Source organism: Pipra filicauda, unplaced genomic scaffold (genome assembly GCF_003945595.2).
Source record: "Pipra filicauda isolate LSUMZ 115617 unplaced genomic scaffold, ASM394559v2 scaffold1037_size62989_pilon, whole genome shotgun sequence".
Classification (NCBI taxonomy): Eukaryota; Metazoa; Chordata; class Aves; order Passeriformes; family Pipridae; genus Pipra; species Pipra filicauda.
Genome location: NW_024103471.1, coordinates 38893 through 55564, shown reverse-complemented (window position 1 = coordinate 55564; position 16672 = coordinate 38893). Strand labels below are relative to the sequence as shown.

Sequence of the window (16672 nt, the reverse complement as noted above, 5' to 3'; positions counted from 1 at the left end):
CGCCTCTGCGCATGCGCGAGGCGGGAGCCACGCCAGGGTAGGGCTGGCGGCGGGAAAGGGGCGTGGCCTAGAAGGGGAGCGGCGGGTTCGGCGCATGCGCACGGCGGGAGTCCCCTGAGGCGGGGCCGCCAGCAGGCGAGGGGCGTGGCTAGGCCCGAGGGAGGCGTGTCCTGCATAGAGACCCGCCCACACGCTGTCGGTTATGAGCAGTGGTCGTGGCCAGGTTGGTTTTGGGGCGTGGCCGTGTGAAAGCCCCGCCCAGACACTGCCAAATATGGGCACGGGTGTGGCCGTGTGAGACAAAGGGGCGTGACCGGACCCTAAGGGGGCGTTTCCGTGCTAGAGCCCCGCCCAGACAGTGCCGACAATGGCCAGGGGGGCGTGGTTTTGTGAGCAGGGGGATGTTTCACTGGCCGCAGGGGGCGTGTCCAGATTAATGAGGGGGCGTGTCTGGCCATTAGTGGGCGTTCCCTTGCAATGACCCCTCCCACCCTCCTTAGGCCAGAGAGGCTAGGAGGCGTGGCCAGTTGTAGAAGGGGCGTGGCCAGGGCAGGGCAGCACTCAGGTGCTGCCAGCGATCAGCATGGGCTTGTCCTCCTGCCGTGGGGGGCGTGGTCCAGGCCTTGAGGGGGCGTTTCCTTGTGGAAGCCCCAGCCAGCCCATTTAGTCAGGCTGCCTGAGGAGACCAGGCAAGGGGGCGTGTCCCCGCCCTAGAGCCCCACCCACACAGTAGACAGGGGGCGTGTCCTCCTGTCCTTCCGCATCGGTGGGCGAGCTCAATCTCCGCCCAGCCTATTTAGATTGCGGCCAGGGGGCGTGGCCATGAAAGGCAGGGGGCGCGTCCCCACCCCAGAACCCCACCCAGGCACTGCAAGGAATGGGCAGGGGGCGTGTCCTTTCACATCAGTGGGCGTGTCCATCCCCTCAGCGGGCGTTCCCCTGCGGAAAAAAACCCACCCACACCCTGCCAGTGTACAGTCGCAGGAGGGGGCGTGTCCTCTCCACTACGGGGGCGTTCCCTCTGCCGGAGCCCCGCCCCCGCGAAGTGGGCGCGGCCATGCAAAGCAGGTGGGCGTGTCCCCCCTTTTCGTTGCCCTCTACGGGAGGAGGGCGGGGCCTCGCGCCGGGTGGGCGTGTCCTCCGCCCCGCCTGGGCGTGTCCGCGCACGCGCCCTCCCCTCCTTCCGCCTCGGCCCCGCCCCTCTCCCTCACAGCGCTCCCCCCCCAAGATGGCGGCGGCCATGCCGCGCCCCGCGGGCCCCTCCGCTCCTTCCCCGCCCGCGCCTTCCCGCCCCTTTTAACCCCCTTAAACCCCCTGCCCTTCGCCCCCCAAACGATCCCCACACGGCTCGGCTGCGCGGCCATGGATGGCCCCGGCGCGGCGGCGGCGGGGGGAGCGGGCCCCGGCGGCGGCCCCTGCAACGTGCCCGCCTTCCTCACCAAGCTGTGGACGCTCCTGGAGGATCCCGACACCGACTCTCTCATCTGCTGGAGCCCCGTGAGTGTCCCCCCCCAAAAAAAAAAAACCTTAAAAAGCCGAGGCCCCGGGACTTGGCCCCCGGTGCCGAGGCCCTGGCGATTCCCGCCGCGATTCCTCACTTAAATCCTTATTTCTGTCCTCATTCCCTTGCTTTTTAACCCTCTAATTATTTAATATCCCCCCCCCCCCTCACAGGCCGCGCGTGCGGCTCCAGATAGCGGAGCTGCCGCTCCCGATAGCGAAAAAGGTGGGAGAGATAAGGAGCAAAAAAAAAATAAACACGGCTGGGAATGGGATGGGGGAGGGTGGTGGGTTTTTTATTTTATTTTCCCGAGGTTTTTGGGGGGGTTTTTTTGGATCTCGGCAGATCCGGTTGTGGGTTTATGTGACTCGCGTGGGGTTGCCGGTGGAGGTTTGGGAATGGCAGGAATGGGAATTTTTGGGGGGGGGGCGATGGGAATCAGCGGGGTCGTTGTAGGGAGAAGGGATTGGGAGAGCTGGGAATGTTCCCCTGGAGAAGGGAAGGATCCAGCGAGACCTTGGAGCCCCTTCCAGGGCCTAAATGGCTCCAGGAGAGGAACTTGGGACAAGGGCTGGAGGAACAGCACCCAGGGAATGGCTTCCCAGGGTTAGGTGGGATAGTGGGAAGGGATTCCTGGCTGGGAGGGTGGGGAGGGGCTGGGATGGAATTCCCAGAGGAGCTGTGGCTGCCCCATCCCTGGAAGTGTCCCAGGCCAGGTTGGATCCCCCTGGGATGGTGGGAGGTGTCCCTGCCCATGGGACTGGATGATCTTTAAGATCCCTTCCCACCCAAACCATTCCAGGATTCCGTGATCAGTCCGTGGGACCTGCTGAGGTGCATCCCAGGCTCCTGAGGGAATTGGCTGCTGGAGTTTCCAGGCCGCTTTTCCATCACGTTTGGGAAGTCCTGGCAGGCAGGGGAAGTCCCAGGGGAGTGGGAAAAGGGTTCAAGGATTCCCCTCTTGGAACCCCGGAGAAAAAAGGAGCTGAGGAACTTCCAACCTGCAGCTCTGGGGCTTCCCAGCATTCCTGAAGGACGGGGAGCTGCTGGAGGGAATCCAGAGGGGACACGGAGCTGCTCCCGGGGCTGGAGCCCCTCTGCTCTGGAGCCAGGCTGGGAGAGCTGGGAATGTTCACCTGGAGAAGGGGGAAGGATCCAGGGAGACCTTGGAGCCCCTTCCAGGGCCTGAAGGGGCTCCAGGAGAGCTGGAGAGGGACTGGGGCCAAGGGCTGGAGGGACAGCACCCAGGGAATGGCTTCCCAGGGTTAGGTGGGATAGTGGGAAGGGATTCCTGGCTGGGAGGGTGGGGAGGGGCTGGGATGGAATTCCCAGAGGAGCTGTGGCTGCCCCATCCCTGGGAGTGTCCAAGGGCAGGTTGGATCACCCTGGGATAGTGGGAGGTGTCCCTGCCCGTGGCAGGGGGTGGGAATGGATGATCCTTGAGCTCCCTCCCATCCCAAACCATTCCAGGATTCCATAAATAGCCTTTCCTCGTGTCTCCAGGGAAAGAAAGTCGCCAAATCCTTTCCATCTCTCGTTTCCCAAAGGATTTTTCCAAGCCTCCCAATCATGGTGCTGGTGTCCAGAGGGGATTCCCGACCCTTCCATCCCTCCCTTTGGAATTCCCACCCAGCTCTGGGGCTGCTGGTTTGGTTTGGGCAGAGCTCCTGTGGGTGAGGGGGGAAAAGGTGGGATAGGGAGACTCATCCGCTGCTTTTCCATCCCAGGGAGTGCCACTCTGAGGGATAAGGAGGTTTTCCAGCTCCTTTATCCCGTTGTTTTTACGGATGGATCCTCCAGGCCTTGGCAGGGGCTCAGGAAGGGGGGGGGTTTGAACAGATAAAACTCTTAAAATTTATAGTTATTAAGCCCTAAACGTGGATTGTTTTCCCCTGGGGGGGGAGCAGAGTCCTCCTGGCTCGGCTCTCCCAGCCCCTCCTTTATCCCTGGGGCTGCAAATCCACCTCCTGGGAGCCTGGATCTCTGGAAATCCCAGGAAAAGTTCGCTTTTCCCTGGAAGGGTTCAGTCCTTTTTCCTCGTGTTGGTTCAGGGTGTGACCCCAGAGCAGAGGGGTTGGTTCCCAGCCTGCCCCGGGGGGGTTATTCCAGCTTGGTCTTCATTCCTTCCTTTCCGTTTCCTTGGGAAACAGGTGGAAAGACGGAGCCACAGGGATCCAGGAGTCTGGATTTCCCGGCGGCTGCAGTGAGGAAAAGGAGCTTTTGGGGGCTTTTGAGGCAAATCCCAGTCGGTGGAAAGCAGGAAAATCGACTTGAGGGGGAGGGAAAGGAGCGGGAAAGGCTTTGGAAACCCCACAGTTTGCGGGAAGGTTGGTCAGCTTTTCCTTGGGAATCCTCGGCTCCCTTTTTTTTTCCCAGATTTCCTCGGCTTTGGGGCTTCTCCCTCCCCTCCAGGCAGAGCTGGTGGGTCACCCCTGGAGCACAGGGAGGTTTTCCAGGTCTGTCGAGTCCCAGCATCCCCAGATCCCACCCTGTCCCCTCCCGTGCAGCTTTTCCCTGCGGAAACTCCGGGATTTGCTGATCCCAGAGGCCGGAATTCCTGCGGGAAAGCACCCAAGGCCTCTGCCCTGGGTCTGGAGCAGCCTCGGAGCTGTTTTCCAAAGGGCTCCAGGAGGTTCCAGGTGTGTTTTCCTCGTGCTTTCAGACCTGTTGGTGCTTTCTCTGGAATCCTGGAATGGGTTTGGGTGGGAAAGGATCTTAATCCCCATCCAGCTTCCCCCCTGTAGTGGGACACCTCCCACCATCCCAGGGGGATCCAACCTGCCCTGGGACACTCCCAGGGATCCAGGGGCAGCCACAGCTGCTCTGGGAATTCCATCCCAGCCCCTCCCCACCCTCCCAGCCAGGAATCCCTTCCCACTATCCCCCCTAACCCTGGGAAGCCATTCCCTGGGTGCTGTCCCTCCAGCCCTTGGCCCCAGTCCCTCTCCAGCTCCTCTAGGCCCTGGAAGGAGTCTGGAGCAGCCTCAGGAAGAGGCTTTATCCTGGTAAATCCCAACACTTTTCCCTATTTTTGTGCCCTTGGCCCCTCCGGGGGCCCAGGGCTGGGAATTCCCTGCCTTGTCCTGGCTTTGTGGAATTCCCTGCCTTGTCCTGGCTTTGTGGAATTCCCTGCTTTTTTCTGGGTTTACAGACATTTTCTGCCTTTTTCTCTGTTTAGGGCATTCCCTAGTTTAGGGAATTCCCTGCCCTTTTCTAGGTTTGAGGAATTCCCTGCCTTTTTCTGGGTTTAAGGAATTCCCTGCCTTTTTCTGGGTTTAAGGAATTCCCTGCCCTTTTTCTGGGTTTAAGGACATTCCTTGCCTTTCCCTCTGTTTAAGGGATTCCCTGCCTTTTCCTACATTTAGGACATTCCCTGCCTTTTTTCTGGGCTTAGAGGATTCCCTTCCTTTTTCCCTCTTTAGGGAATTCCCTGCCTTTTCCTAGATTTGGGGCATTCCCTGCTTTTTTCCAGCTTAGAGAATTCCCTGCTTTTTTTTCCTGCCTTTGATGAATTCCCTGCTTTTTTTAGGTTCAGGGCATTCCCTTCCTTTCTCTACCTTAGGGAATTCCCTGCCTTGTTCTATCTTAGGGAATTCCCTGCCTTTTTCCGGGTTTAAGGAATTCCCTGCCTTGTTCTAAGGTTAGGACATTCCCTGCCTTTTTCTAGGCTTAGAGGATTCCCTTTTTTTTTTTTTTTAGCTCAGGGAATTCCCTGCCTTTTTTTCTCTCTCTGAAGGAATTCCCTTCCTTTTTTTTTTTCCCAGGCTCAGGAGATTCCTCCCTTTTCCCTCAGCTCAGGGCTCCCCATCCCGGGAGGATCCCAGTGCTCTGCCCCCACTCCCAGCACAGCCAGTTTTCCCTTTCACTTGGAAAACCCATGGAATTTTGACTTAATTTCCTTTAATTTCACCTGAACTTCCTTCTCTCCTGCTCTTTTCCCGCATTTTTCCCAGGCTGGGCCTTCCCTTCCCGTTATTCCCTTTGGAATTCCAACTTGGTGCCTCCTGTCCCCCTGGATTCCCTCTGAACCCCCTTTTCTCCAGGCTGAGCCCCCCCAGCTCCCTCAGGAGTTCTCCAGACCCTTCCCAGCCCCGTTCCCATCCCTGGCCACGCTCCAGCCCCTCCATGATCCCTCTTTCCTTCCCAATCCCCCCGGGATGGTCACCTCAGGACACCTCTGGGGCATCCACGGCCCCTTTGCCAGAGGAGGAACCCAAAGGAAAACCCCCCCCTGAGCCCACCAGGTCCCCCCAGCCCTGCCCGTGTCCCCAAGTGCCACCTCCCCAGGGATGCTCCATCCCCCCCCAGGGATGGGGATCCAGGGCTGGGCAGCCCTTCCCAGCAGGGATTTTTCCCAATATCCCAAATAAACCTCCCCTGGCACAACTTTCCCCTCGTCCTGTCCCTCGTTCCCCGTCAGGGAACCGAATTGTTGGAGAGGTCTGATCCGTCACCGCCGGGACATCAGGGAATTCCACAGGGATCATCCTCCTCTCCCACGCTGGTGCAGCCAGGAATTCCTGCTGCTTTTATTCCTTTATTCCCTTTTTTGGTTCGTTGTGGCTTTCCCGATATCCGGGTGTAGCCCCGAAGGTTCTCCCGGTTCTGATCTTAATTCTGGATTTAATGATGGATTTAATTACAGATTTGATTCAGTGCTCACTTTAACCGTGGGATTTATCAGCCCAATCTCCCACGAATCCAGCACGAGGTTTTTGGAAACAAACACGGATTTTTCCATCATCCCAAGGGCTGTGGGGGTTTTTTTTGGGGGGGGATGCCTGGAAGGGCTCCACGTCCCGCTGTGACTCCACCAGGACTCGGGTTTTCAGCGGAGTCACCGTTTGCTGCTCTCCCTCCCTCTGGATCTCCCACAGATCCGGGTCTGGGATCACCATTCCCAGTGCCGGAACAGTTGGAAAACAGGCTCGAACCTTTGATTTGTTGCTCCAAAGCCTGGCTTTTCCTGCTTATTTCACAGCCTGGAGTAATTTGTTGTCCCAAAAAGCCGGAGATTTGAGGGGATAGTTGGGAAGTGGGATTTTGGGAATGGGGGAGGGGGGGGGAATTGATGCAGTGGAAAGTGTCCCTCTGGAATTGCAGAGCTGGAGGAGCTGGGATGGTCTGGGTGGCTCTGGAAGCTCTGGGAATGCTCCTGCCAGGAGGGTGCAGAGGGATCTTGTCCCATGGGCAGCTTTGATGTTCTTGGAGTCACAGAATCCTGGAATCCTGGGGTGGGAAGGGACCTTCAATCCCATCCAGGGACACCTCCCACTGTCCCAGGGACACCTCCCACTGTCCCAGGATGCTCCAACCTAGCCTGGGACAATTCCAGGGATTGGAAAAAACCACCTTTTCACTGGGATCACAGAAATAATGATGGTTTTATAACCCAGCAAACGGCTCCAAGGTTGTTCCTGGTCAGGCCTGGAGGGACCTGGAGGTTGAGGCAACAAAAATTCCAGAGCTGGATGGAGGGTGAACAGAGCTGGGAAGGGTCTGGAGCACCAGGAGGGGCTGAGGGAGCTGGGGGGGCTCAGCCTGGAGAAAAGGGGGCTCAGAGGGAATCCAGGGGGACAGGAGGGTGGATCCAGGTGGGATCGGGCTCTGCTCCCAGGGAACAGGGACAGGACGAGGGGAAACGGCCCCAAGCTGTGCCAGGGGAGGTTTATTTGGGATCTTGGGAAAATCCCTGCTGGGAAGGGCTGCCCAGCCCTGGATCCCCATCCCTGGGGGGGGATGGAGCATCCCTGGGGAGGTGGCACTTGGGGACACGGGCGGGGCTGGGGGGGCTCTGAGGGCTCCGAGGGATTTTTCCGACTTCAACCATTCCGTGATTCTGGGAGGGCTGGGAGTCTTCCCACGTCCAAAGGAGCCCCGAGGCCATGGCTGCCCCATCCCTGGGAGTGTCCAAGGGCAGGTTGGAGCAGCCTGGGATGGTGGGAAGTGTCCCTGGGACGGTGGGAAGTGTCCCTGGGACGGTGGGAAGTGTCCCTGGGACGGTGGGAAGTGTCCCCGCCCACGGCAGGGGGTGGCACTGGGTGAGCTTTAAGTCCCTTCCCACCCAAAACCATCCCGGGATCCTCAGCACCGGTTTCAGATCCTTCTGGAGCGTCTCCCGTGCTGTTCCCCAGAGGAATCCGTGGTGTCCCAGCCCGTGGGAGGACGGGAAGTGGTGCCAGGGCAGACGTGGAGCCCCGGAGGAGGCCGTGGGTGGGCAGAGCCCTCCTGGTGTCCCACGAGTCATCCTGGCTCCGGCCTGTCCCCTCCTGGGAGATCCAGGGCTTGGACAAAACCCTCCCTGAGCCGGGCCCAGGGCTTGGAATGTGTCTGGGAACAGGGCAGGGGGGGAAGTGTCCCAAAAGGAGGCAGAAGAAGCTGCTTTTCATCTGCGGGAGGAGACCTGCCCACGTTCCCACTTCCCTTGGGAATGCTGGGAGAGGGTCCCTCGGGTGGCACCGGTGACACCCGGGGTGGTGCCAGCTGAACCTCGGCTGGGGGGAGCTAATTCCAGCAGGGACCTGGGATCTTTCAGTCCACCCCAGGGATGGAGCCCTTCCCAGCAGGAATTTCTCCACTATCCCAAATAAAGCTCCCCTGGCACAACTCGGGGTTCGTTTCCCCTCGTCCTGTCCCTTGTTCCCCGGGAGCAGAGCCCGATTCCCACCTGGATCCACCCTCCTGTCCCCCTGGAGCCCCCCCAGTCCCCCTTTTCTCCAGGCTGAGCCCCCTCAGCTGCTCCTCAGAAACCAGAGGACAATCCATCCCACGCATTCCCAGCCCGGAGAGGCTCCTGGGGCGCAGCCAGACCTGGGGAGATCCAGAGGGCCGGGCAGGAGCAGGTTGGGAGACCTGGCTGGGGATGAAGGGAGCCGAGAGCCGTTGGCAAACCGGCCAGGGATGCTCTGGATCCCAGCAAAGGTGTCCTGGAAGCCCCTTCCCTCCGTGTGCCGTGGGTGGTCCGGCCTGGCCCTGCGCCTTCCCTTTGAAATCAGAGCCCAAGTCCCGGATTCCTCGTGGCCCTGCAGGGACTCCTTGGCATCTGGGGGGGCTCCTCTGTCCTCTGCCAGCGCGGGGTGGGATGATCCGAGCGGGAGGAGGGAGCAGGAGCAGGAGGAGGGAGCAGGAGGAGGGAGGTGGAAGCGGATCCAGGTTGTAAAACACTTTCGGAGCCCTTGTGTTGCTTTGCCAGAAGGAAAATTCCTTCTGCTGCTGTGCCTGGTGCAATTCCTGCCGATGGAATCCATGGATAGGCTGGAATGTTGCTCCCAGCTGCTCTCAGGGCAGTCACAGCCACCGGTTCCCCTCGGTGGTGGTGAGGATCCAACACCCAGCCCCAGGAATGCCTCGGGATTCGGAGGGGCAGGAGCTCTTCCTGCTGCCTCCAACCCATCCCAGCTTTTTGAATCCACAGGGAGGAGAGGTTTCTGCATCCCAGGGGAAAATTAAACCTCCTTGGTGCTGCTTCCAGGTGCTCTGGGCCATGGAGAGCTCTGGCAGGGCACGGAATTGTCCTTGTGTTCGGAGTCAGACCCACCTGGTTGTCTCCATTTCCTGGGAATGTTGTTGGCAGTCACTGGACAGCCATCCCAAACTCTGGGATTATCCCGAGCAAGTTAATTGGGATGAGTTAATGGGGGAATTATCAGATTAAAGTTTAATCCCTGTTGCCTGTTTGACCTCCCGGGCCGGGTTTTGGAGTCTCCCGGAGTTGTGCTCGGCCGGTTCTTCCACACGGGGAGCTCCAGGGGATGCATGGAATTCCTCTGGGATAGGTGCAAGGAGCTGGGATTTAGCCCCTGTTGCCCAGGGCAGGTTCCTGGCTTGGCTGAGATGAGAAACCTGGGAATCACCGGCTCCATGAGGAGCTGACGGGGGGGGGTTGAGGCCCCTCTGGAACCCCGTCCACGCTCCGACAGGAACAACTCCCAAAAAACCCGGGAAACCACGTTCCTGCCTGCACCGGGAGACTCCGGAATCCGGGGTTGGAGGGGGCCTTGAAGCCCGTGCAGTCCCTGCTGGGTGATCTCCCCCACGGCGGGATTTCCCTCTGGAAAAGCCGGAGCGGGCGGGTCGGTGACGGTCCCTTTTCCCTTTGTTTTTTTTTCCCGGGGCAGAGCGGGAGCAGCTTCCACGTGTTTGACCAGGGCCAGTTCGCCAAGGAGGTGCTGCCCAAGTACTTCAAACACAACAACATGGCCAGCTTCGTGCGCCAGCTCAACATGTGTGAGTGCAACCGGGGCACAGGGAGCTGCTTTTCCGGCCGGGATCCGCCCTGGGAGCGCTCGGGGTCGGGGGAGAACCAGGATCAGCTCCGTCCTGGGCTCATCCCACGGGCTGGGCAGCAGGGAAAGGGGGAATTCTGCCCCTCTGCCCCCTCGGGTGAGACCCCCCTGCAACTCTGGGGGTTCCCAACATTCCTGAAGGATGGGGAGCTGCTGGAGTGAATCCAGAGGGGACACGGAGCTGCTCCCAGGGCTGGAGCCCCTCTGCTCTGGAGCCAGGCTGGGAGAGCTGGGAATGTTCCCCTGGAGAAGGGAAGGATCCAGGGAGACCTTGGAGCCCCTTCCAGGGCCGGAAGGGGCTCCAGGAGAGCTGGAGAGGGACTGGGGCCAAGGGCTGGAGGGACAGCACCCAGGGAATGGCTTCCCAGGGTTAGGGGGGATGGTGGGAAGGGATTCCTGGCTGGGAGGGTGGGGAGGGGCTGGGATGGAATTCCCAGAGGAGCTGTGGCTGCCCCATCCCTGGGAGTGTCCAAGGGCAGGTTGGATCCCCCTGGGATGGTGGGAGGTGTCCCTGCCCATGGCAGGGGGTGGGAATGGATGATCCTGAAGGTCCCTTCCCACCCAAACCATTCCCAGATTCCATGATCGGCCGCAGGGCCCTCGCTCAGGGGCTTCTCAGGCCGTGCAAGGACCAACATCAGCCCCTTTTCCCTGGAACTTTCAGGTGGGTCTCTCGTTCCAAGCAGCATTTTTTAGGATGAGAGTTGTTCCAGAGCCCTCCTGGAGCGCCAGGGATGCTCCAGGGCCGGGCTCTGCTCCCTGAATTCCCCCCTGTTCCCTCTTTTCCCAGACGGCTTCCGCAAGGTCGTGCACATCGAGCAGGGGGGGCTGGTGAAGCCGGAGAAGGACGACACGGAATTCCAGCATCCCTATTTCATCCGGGGCCAGGAGCTCCTCCTGGAGAACATCAAGAGGAAAGTCACCAGCGTAAGTCCAGGCTCCACACCCCCGGGGGGAGGCTCAAAAAACCAGGATTGATCCAAAAACCATCCGTGTGCCCCTGGGCTGGGGTGTTGGTGAAGGTGGGGGGGTGTGGGATGGAACACCTGGATTACATTAATTCCCAGTGTGTATCCCAAATAGGAACCTCCCCGTTTTCCCTCTGAACTCCCAGCTGTGCTTTCCAGCTGCCCCCACATTCCTTGGAATTCAGAGGTGCAACACTTGGCTTTAAAAATTCCCCCAAAGGCACTTTCCCGGGTTGATCGTTTAATCCCGAAGTGCAGGCTGGAAAAACAACGTTCTGCTCCTTCTTCTCCCGAGTATCAATCCCAGGAACGTGCAGATGGAGCAGCTCCTTCCCCTCCTATCCCAGGGGGCTCTCAAATAATCCCACATCTCGCTTTTCCCTGAGGGATTTGGCTCCTCTGGACGTTTCCCCCCGTGGGATGTAGAGAGGTCTTGGAGATTTCTGCAGGTGTTTTAACCCTTCCCTGGCAGATTCCTGCCTTTCTGGAGCGGTGGGACCCTCCTGGGTGTCCTTCCCTGGCAGATTCCTGCCTTTCTGGAGCGGTGGGACCCTCCTGGGTGTCCTTCCCTGGCAGATTCCTGCCTTTCTGGAGCGGTGGGACCCTCCTGGATGTCCTTCCCTGGCAGATTCCTGCCTTTCTGGAGCGGTGGGACCCTCCTGGATGTCCTTCCCTGGCAGATTCCTGCCTTTCTGGAGCGGTGGGACCCTCCTGGGTGTCCTTCCCTGGGAATATTTTACCAGGAGAATGAAATCACGTGCTGGGAGCTTCTGGAAGCCCCGTGGTGGGAATGCCGAGGCCAATTTTCCCCCTCAGAGCCGTTAATGACCTTGCTAATTGCTGACCCCCCTCGGCTTCCCTGTGCTGGCAGCAGAAATCCGGCAAGGAAGGGAGTTTTTTTTTTTCCTGGTTTCTGCCCAGATTTGCTCCTGGGCTTTGTGGCTCCCAAAGTTTTAGGGACAAAAACGATGGGATTTTTCCAGAGGTGTGACTGACTGGCGGACACAGCTCTGGGTGGGCCCTTCTCCCCCGAGTGTCTGATCCAAAACCGTCATTTTTTTTTAGTTTATTATTCCATTTTAATTTATTTTTGTAGCTCAGGAGGGAATTTGGCAAATCCCAAACACCCCAAGAAAAGCAGCCCCCGTGGGCACTGCTGTGCCCCCCCTGCCAGCACCCGCTTGGCCGGGCAGGAGAGGGGCCACAGATGATTTTAAAACCCCCAATTTTTCCACCTCAGCTGCCCGTTTTGGGGGCAGGAATTGTAGGAACTGCCCCCCCTGAGAATCACAGAATCCCAGAATCAGCTGGGTTGGAAGGGACCTCCGAGATCATCCAGTCCAACCCTTGATCCAACCCCGCTGTGGTTCCCAGCCCATGGCACTGATGCCACATCCAGTCTGTCCTTAAACACCCCCAGGGACGGAGAATCCCCCCCTTCCCTGGGCAGCCCATTCCAAGGGCTGAGCACCCTCTCTGGAAAGAAATTCATCTAATCTCCAACCTACCCCTCCCCTGGCACAGCTTCAGACCCAGCCCTCTTGTCCTACTGCTGATTCCCTGGGAAAAGAGACCAACCCCCCCCCCGGCTCCCCCCTCCTGGCAGGGAGTTGCAGAGAGTGAGGAGGTCTCCCCTGAGCCTCCTCCTCTCCAGGCTGAGCCCCCCCAGCTCCCTCAGCCTCTCCTCATGGCAATTGTGCTCCAGTCCCTTCCCCAGCCTCGTTGCTCTCCCCTGGCCCTGCTCCAGCCCCTCCATGTCCTTCCTGAGCTGAGGGCCCAGAGCTGGACACAGCACTCCAGGGGTGGCCTCCCCAGCGCTGAGTCCAGGAGCAGAATCCCTTCCCTGGCCCTGTTGGCCACCCTGTTCCTGAGCCAGGCCAGGATCCATCGGCCTTCTTGTCCCCCTGGGCACACTCTGGCTCCTGTTCAGCTCCCTGCCCATCCCAAATCCCGGCTCCCTTCCTGCCTGGCTGCTCTCCAGCCCCTCTGGCCCCAGGGGTTGTTGTGGCCAAAGGGCAGGACCCGGCGCTCGGCCTGGTTGACCCTCATCCCCTTGGAATCAGCCCCTGGATCCAACCCATCCAGGTCCCTCTGCAGAGCCCCTCCTGCCTTCCAGCAGATCCACACTCCCCCCCAGCCTGGTGTCACCTGTCCCCTTGTCCCCCCCAGGTGTCCAACGTCAAGAGCGAGGACGTCAAGGTGCGGCAGGACAACGTCACCAAGCTGCTGACGGACATCCAGGTGATGAAGGGCAAGCAGGAGAGCATGGACTCCAAGCTGGTGGCCATGAAGCAGTATGTATGTGGGATGGGCAGGACGCTCCCAGCGGGGCTTTCCCGAGGATTCCCGTTGGTTTTTAACCCTTTTTTCCCCCCCCGTCGTGTTCTGTGGGAGGAGAAGGTTGGACGCTGCCCAAAGGTGCGCCGGGTCGGCCCCCAAATATCACATAAAAGCGGTTTTTGGGGACCTCTCTGCTCCAGGGGATCTCTTGGGAAGGCTGTGGGGAGTTTCAGGAGCTTCTTTCCCGGGCTGGAATTTGGTTTTTTACCCCTTCTGGATTTGTTGTTTTGCTGCCCGACCCCGACTCCCGTGTCCCGTCGTCCTTTTTGCCGCTCCGGGGCGTCCTCGGGTGGTTTGGGATAACTCTGCTGTCCCAGTCCTGTTCCTGCTGCTTCTTCCCTGTTCCCAGGTGGATTTTTGATGGATAGCATCCCCCTCCAGGGGTTTGCTGGTGGGTTGGGAGGCAAATCTAGGGATTTGAGTCCCACTGAACCCCAATTCCTGACCTGTGGAGGTGCCCAGGGTGCTCTTCCTCCCCCTCGGGGCTCGAGGCCTTGGACACTTCCAGGGATGAGGTGGCCACAGCTTCCCTGGGAATTCCATCCCAGCCCCTCCCCGCCCTCCCAGGGAAGGATTTGGGGCTGTGGGTGCCTGATTTCCCTCTATAAATCAGATTTTAAAGCTCTTTTCCCTCATTTAACTCCCCGGAACGTGGAGTGACCGGCACGTCAGGGAAGTCATTTTCTTCCCAGCTCCTTCATCTCTGCCACTTTTCCCAAGGAATTTGGTTCTGGATCTTAGGATCCAACAGCTTTCCCTTCTTGCTGGATGAAGCAGGGCAGTGGGAAGGGGTCAAGAAATTCTTCCCCGGGAGGGCAGGGAAGGGCTGGGATGGAATTCCCAGGAAAGCCGTGGCTGCCCCGTCCCTGGAAGTGTCCAAGGGACAGGTTGGAGCGACCTGGGATAGTGGGAGGTGTCCCTGCCCGTGGAAAAGGGTGGGATTGGATGGGCTTTGAGTCCCTTCCCAGCCAAAGCATTCCAGGATCCATGTGTTGGGATGAAACCCCCAGGGCTCATTCCCCTCCGGAAGGATCCAGGTGTTCCCTGGGCTGTTCCTGCTCATTAGGAGCAGTTATTAATTAGCAGGAGGCTGGGAACCACTAGATGGAGTGCAGGGAGCAGCTCTGGGATGTGCTCTGGGCGCTGGGAGCTCCCCCTTCCTTCCAGGAATTACCCAGTTCATCAGGAAAGGAAACAAAACCAACCCAAGAGAGGTGGGTGTGCAATTCCTGAAATGTGAAATGCTGGGATTGGGGATTGTTGGGAGCCCATCAGGGAAATGGGAACGTAAAGAGGGGAGAGGATCCCAATTAAATGAGCGAGTAAATGATTAAATTACTGCTGGTTCCAGTCCTGGATGCTCCCAAGCCTCTCCCAGGGCCCGCCCTCTCCTCTCTGTCCCGGGTTTTCCTGAGGAGTTTTTACCTGTTCCTGAGGGTTTGTGTCGTGCTGCACCCCTGCAGGGGGGTTATTCCATGTTATTCCACGTTATCCCGGGTTTTTCCAGGTTATTCCCTCCCCTCCACCACTCCAGAGTCAACACCCATCCTCCTTTCTGTAGGGAAAAAAGTGGATTTTGGGGGTCAGCCCTTCAGCCCGGGCCTGTCGTGCTGCTGCTCCAGGGAATCTCTGGAGCTGGAAGCTGGTGGAATTCCCTGGGAATGATGGCTTTGAATCACGGAATCGTGGAATGGTTTGGGGTTGGAAGGAGCCTTCAAGGCCACCCGAGAGGGCAGGGACACCTTCCAGGTCGCTCCAAGGTCCATCCAACCGTTGTCCCTCCCGGTTTGGAGGCCCGGAATTCCCGGTGGTTGGATGTAGGAGAGCTCAGTCAGCTGTCGGCTCTGGGGAAAATGTGGATTTCTGGAATAGTTTGGGTGGGAAGAGACCTTTGGAGGTCATCCAGTGCAGCTCCCTGCCCACAGCCAGGGGAGGGAGTGTGTGGGAAAAGTGCTGAGTCACGGAGCAAACCTCGGGAACAGAGGCAGGAAGGACGGAAAGGATGGAAAACCTGCTGAGTGACGAGGGGCTGAACCAGCTCAGCCTTTTTTTTTAGGGACAGGGAAGGTGAGGGGATGTGGGAAGTGATTCCAGCCTGAGGAGCAGCAGCTCCGGGGGTTTTTAACGGAATGACAGAGGTGAAAATAATTAAATGGAATTAGCAACAAGCTCCCTGCTCTCAAGTGGGAGGAACTGTTGGAGTAATGGGTGGAAGACTGAGGTACAGGTGGGATATTGGGGAGGAATCCTTCCCTGGGAGGGTGGGGAGGGGCTGGGATGGAATTCCAGGGGAATCTGTGGCTGCCCCATCCCTGGGAGTGCCCAAGGCCAGGTTGGAGCAGGCTGGGATATCAGGAGGTGTCCCTGCCCGTGGGAATGGCTGGGAATTCAGGTCCCTTCCCACCCAAAGGTCCTGCAGGTCCCAGAGGTCCCTTCCAGCAGGGAGTGGCCGTTAATGCCATGGAATTCCAGCAGGTTCCTTGTGTGCTTCCCATCCTGCTCCTGCAGGGCTGGCTCAGCTCAGCCAGAGCCTGCCGGGCCCTTTCCCCGGGAATTGCCGGGAATTCAAACCTGTCGGATCCTCGGGAGCGTTTCCCTGGATGAGAGGCTCCTTCCCAGCTCCAGGCCTGGAATTCCTGGTGCCCCTGGGGCTTTTAGGAACGTTCTGGCTCAGCCTGGGGCGTGTGGGAGCAACTCGTGTCCTTTAGGGGGGTGACCAGCTCGGGAAGGCAGCACTTGGATTGTTTGCCCTCTGCGTCGGCTGCAGGGACAGGGAAGCGCTTGGAATCCCGGGGAATCCGGCCCGAGGGAGCTCTGGGATTCGGGATTGCTCCGTGTTTGCCCTGACAAGGTGTTTTTGTAGGTTGGAAAGGCCAGGAAAGGGGGAATTCTGCCCAGCTGGGGTGAGACAGACACCCCCCTGCAGCTCTGGGGTCTGACATTCCTGAAGGACCCCAGAGAGTCCAGAGGGGACACGGAGCTGCTCCTGGGGCTGGGGCCCCTCTGCTCTGGAGCCAGGCTGGGAGAGCTGGGAATGTTCCCCTGGAGAAGGGAAGGATCCAGGGAGACCTTGGAGCCCCTTCCAGGGCCTGAAGGGGCTCCAGGAGAGCTGGAGAGGGACTGGGGCCAAGGGCTGGAGGGACAGCACCCAGGGAATGGCTTCCCAGGGTTAGGTGGGATAGTGGGAAGGGATTCCTGGCTGGGAGGGTGGGGAGGGATGGAATTCCCAGAGGAGCTGTGGCTGCCCCATCCCTGGGAGTGTCCCGGGCCAGGTCGGATCCCCCTGGGATGGTGGGAGGTGTCCCTGATGGCACTGGATGATTCCGAAGGTCCCTTCCTTCCCTGTGATTCCCTGAAATTCCTCGACCCCTCTCCCCAGTTTCCCTCTCTCCCCCCTCACACCCGGGGCAGGGGGGTCAGATGGATCAGAGGGGTCAGACAGGGCAGGGGGGTCAAACAGGGCAGGGGGGTCAGACGGATCAGGGGGTCAGACGGATCAGGGGGGTCAGAGGGATCAGGGGGGTCAGACAGGGCAGGGGGGTCAGATGGATCAGGGGGGTCAGATGGATCAGGTGGGG

General features: G+C 59.4%; 1 protein-coding gene across 1 annotated transcript; it reads left to right on the top strand.

The window, feature by feature from the left end:
* Positions 1-1262: 1262 nt before the first annotated feature.
* LOC113998422 (heat shock factor protein 1-like) lies at positions 1263-14712 on the top strand. The gene is made up of 5 exons (XM_027741132.2): positions 1263-1497; positions 9619-9727; positions 10577-10713; positions 12924-13048; positions 14178-14712. Exons 1-5 carry the CDS (start codon positions 1363-1365, stop codon positions 14332-14334), a joined length of 663 nt encoding a protein of 220 aa, XP_027596933.1. The 5' UTR covers positions 1263-1362; the 3' UTR covers positions 14335-14712.
* Positions 14713-16672: the final 1960 nt, after the last annotated feature.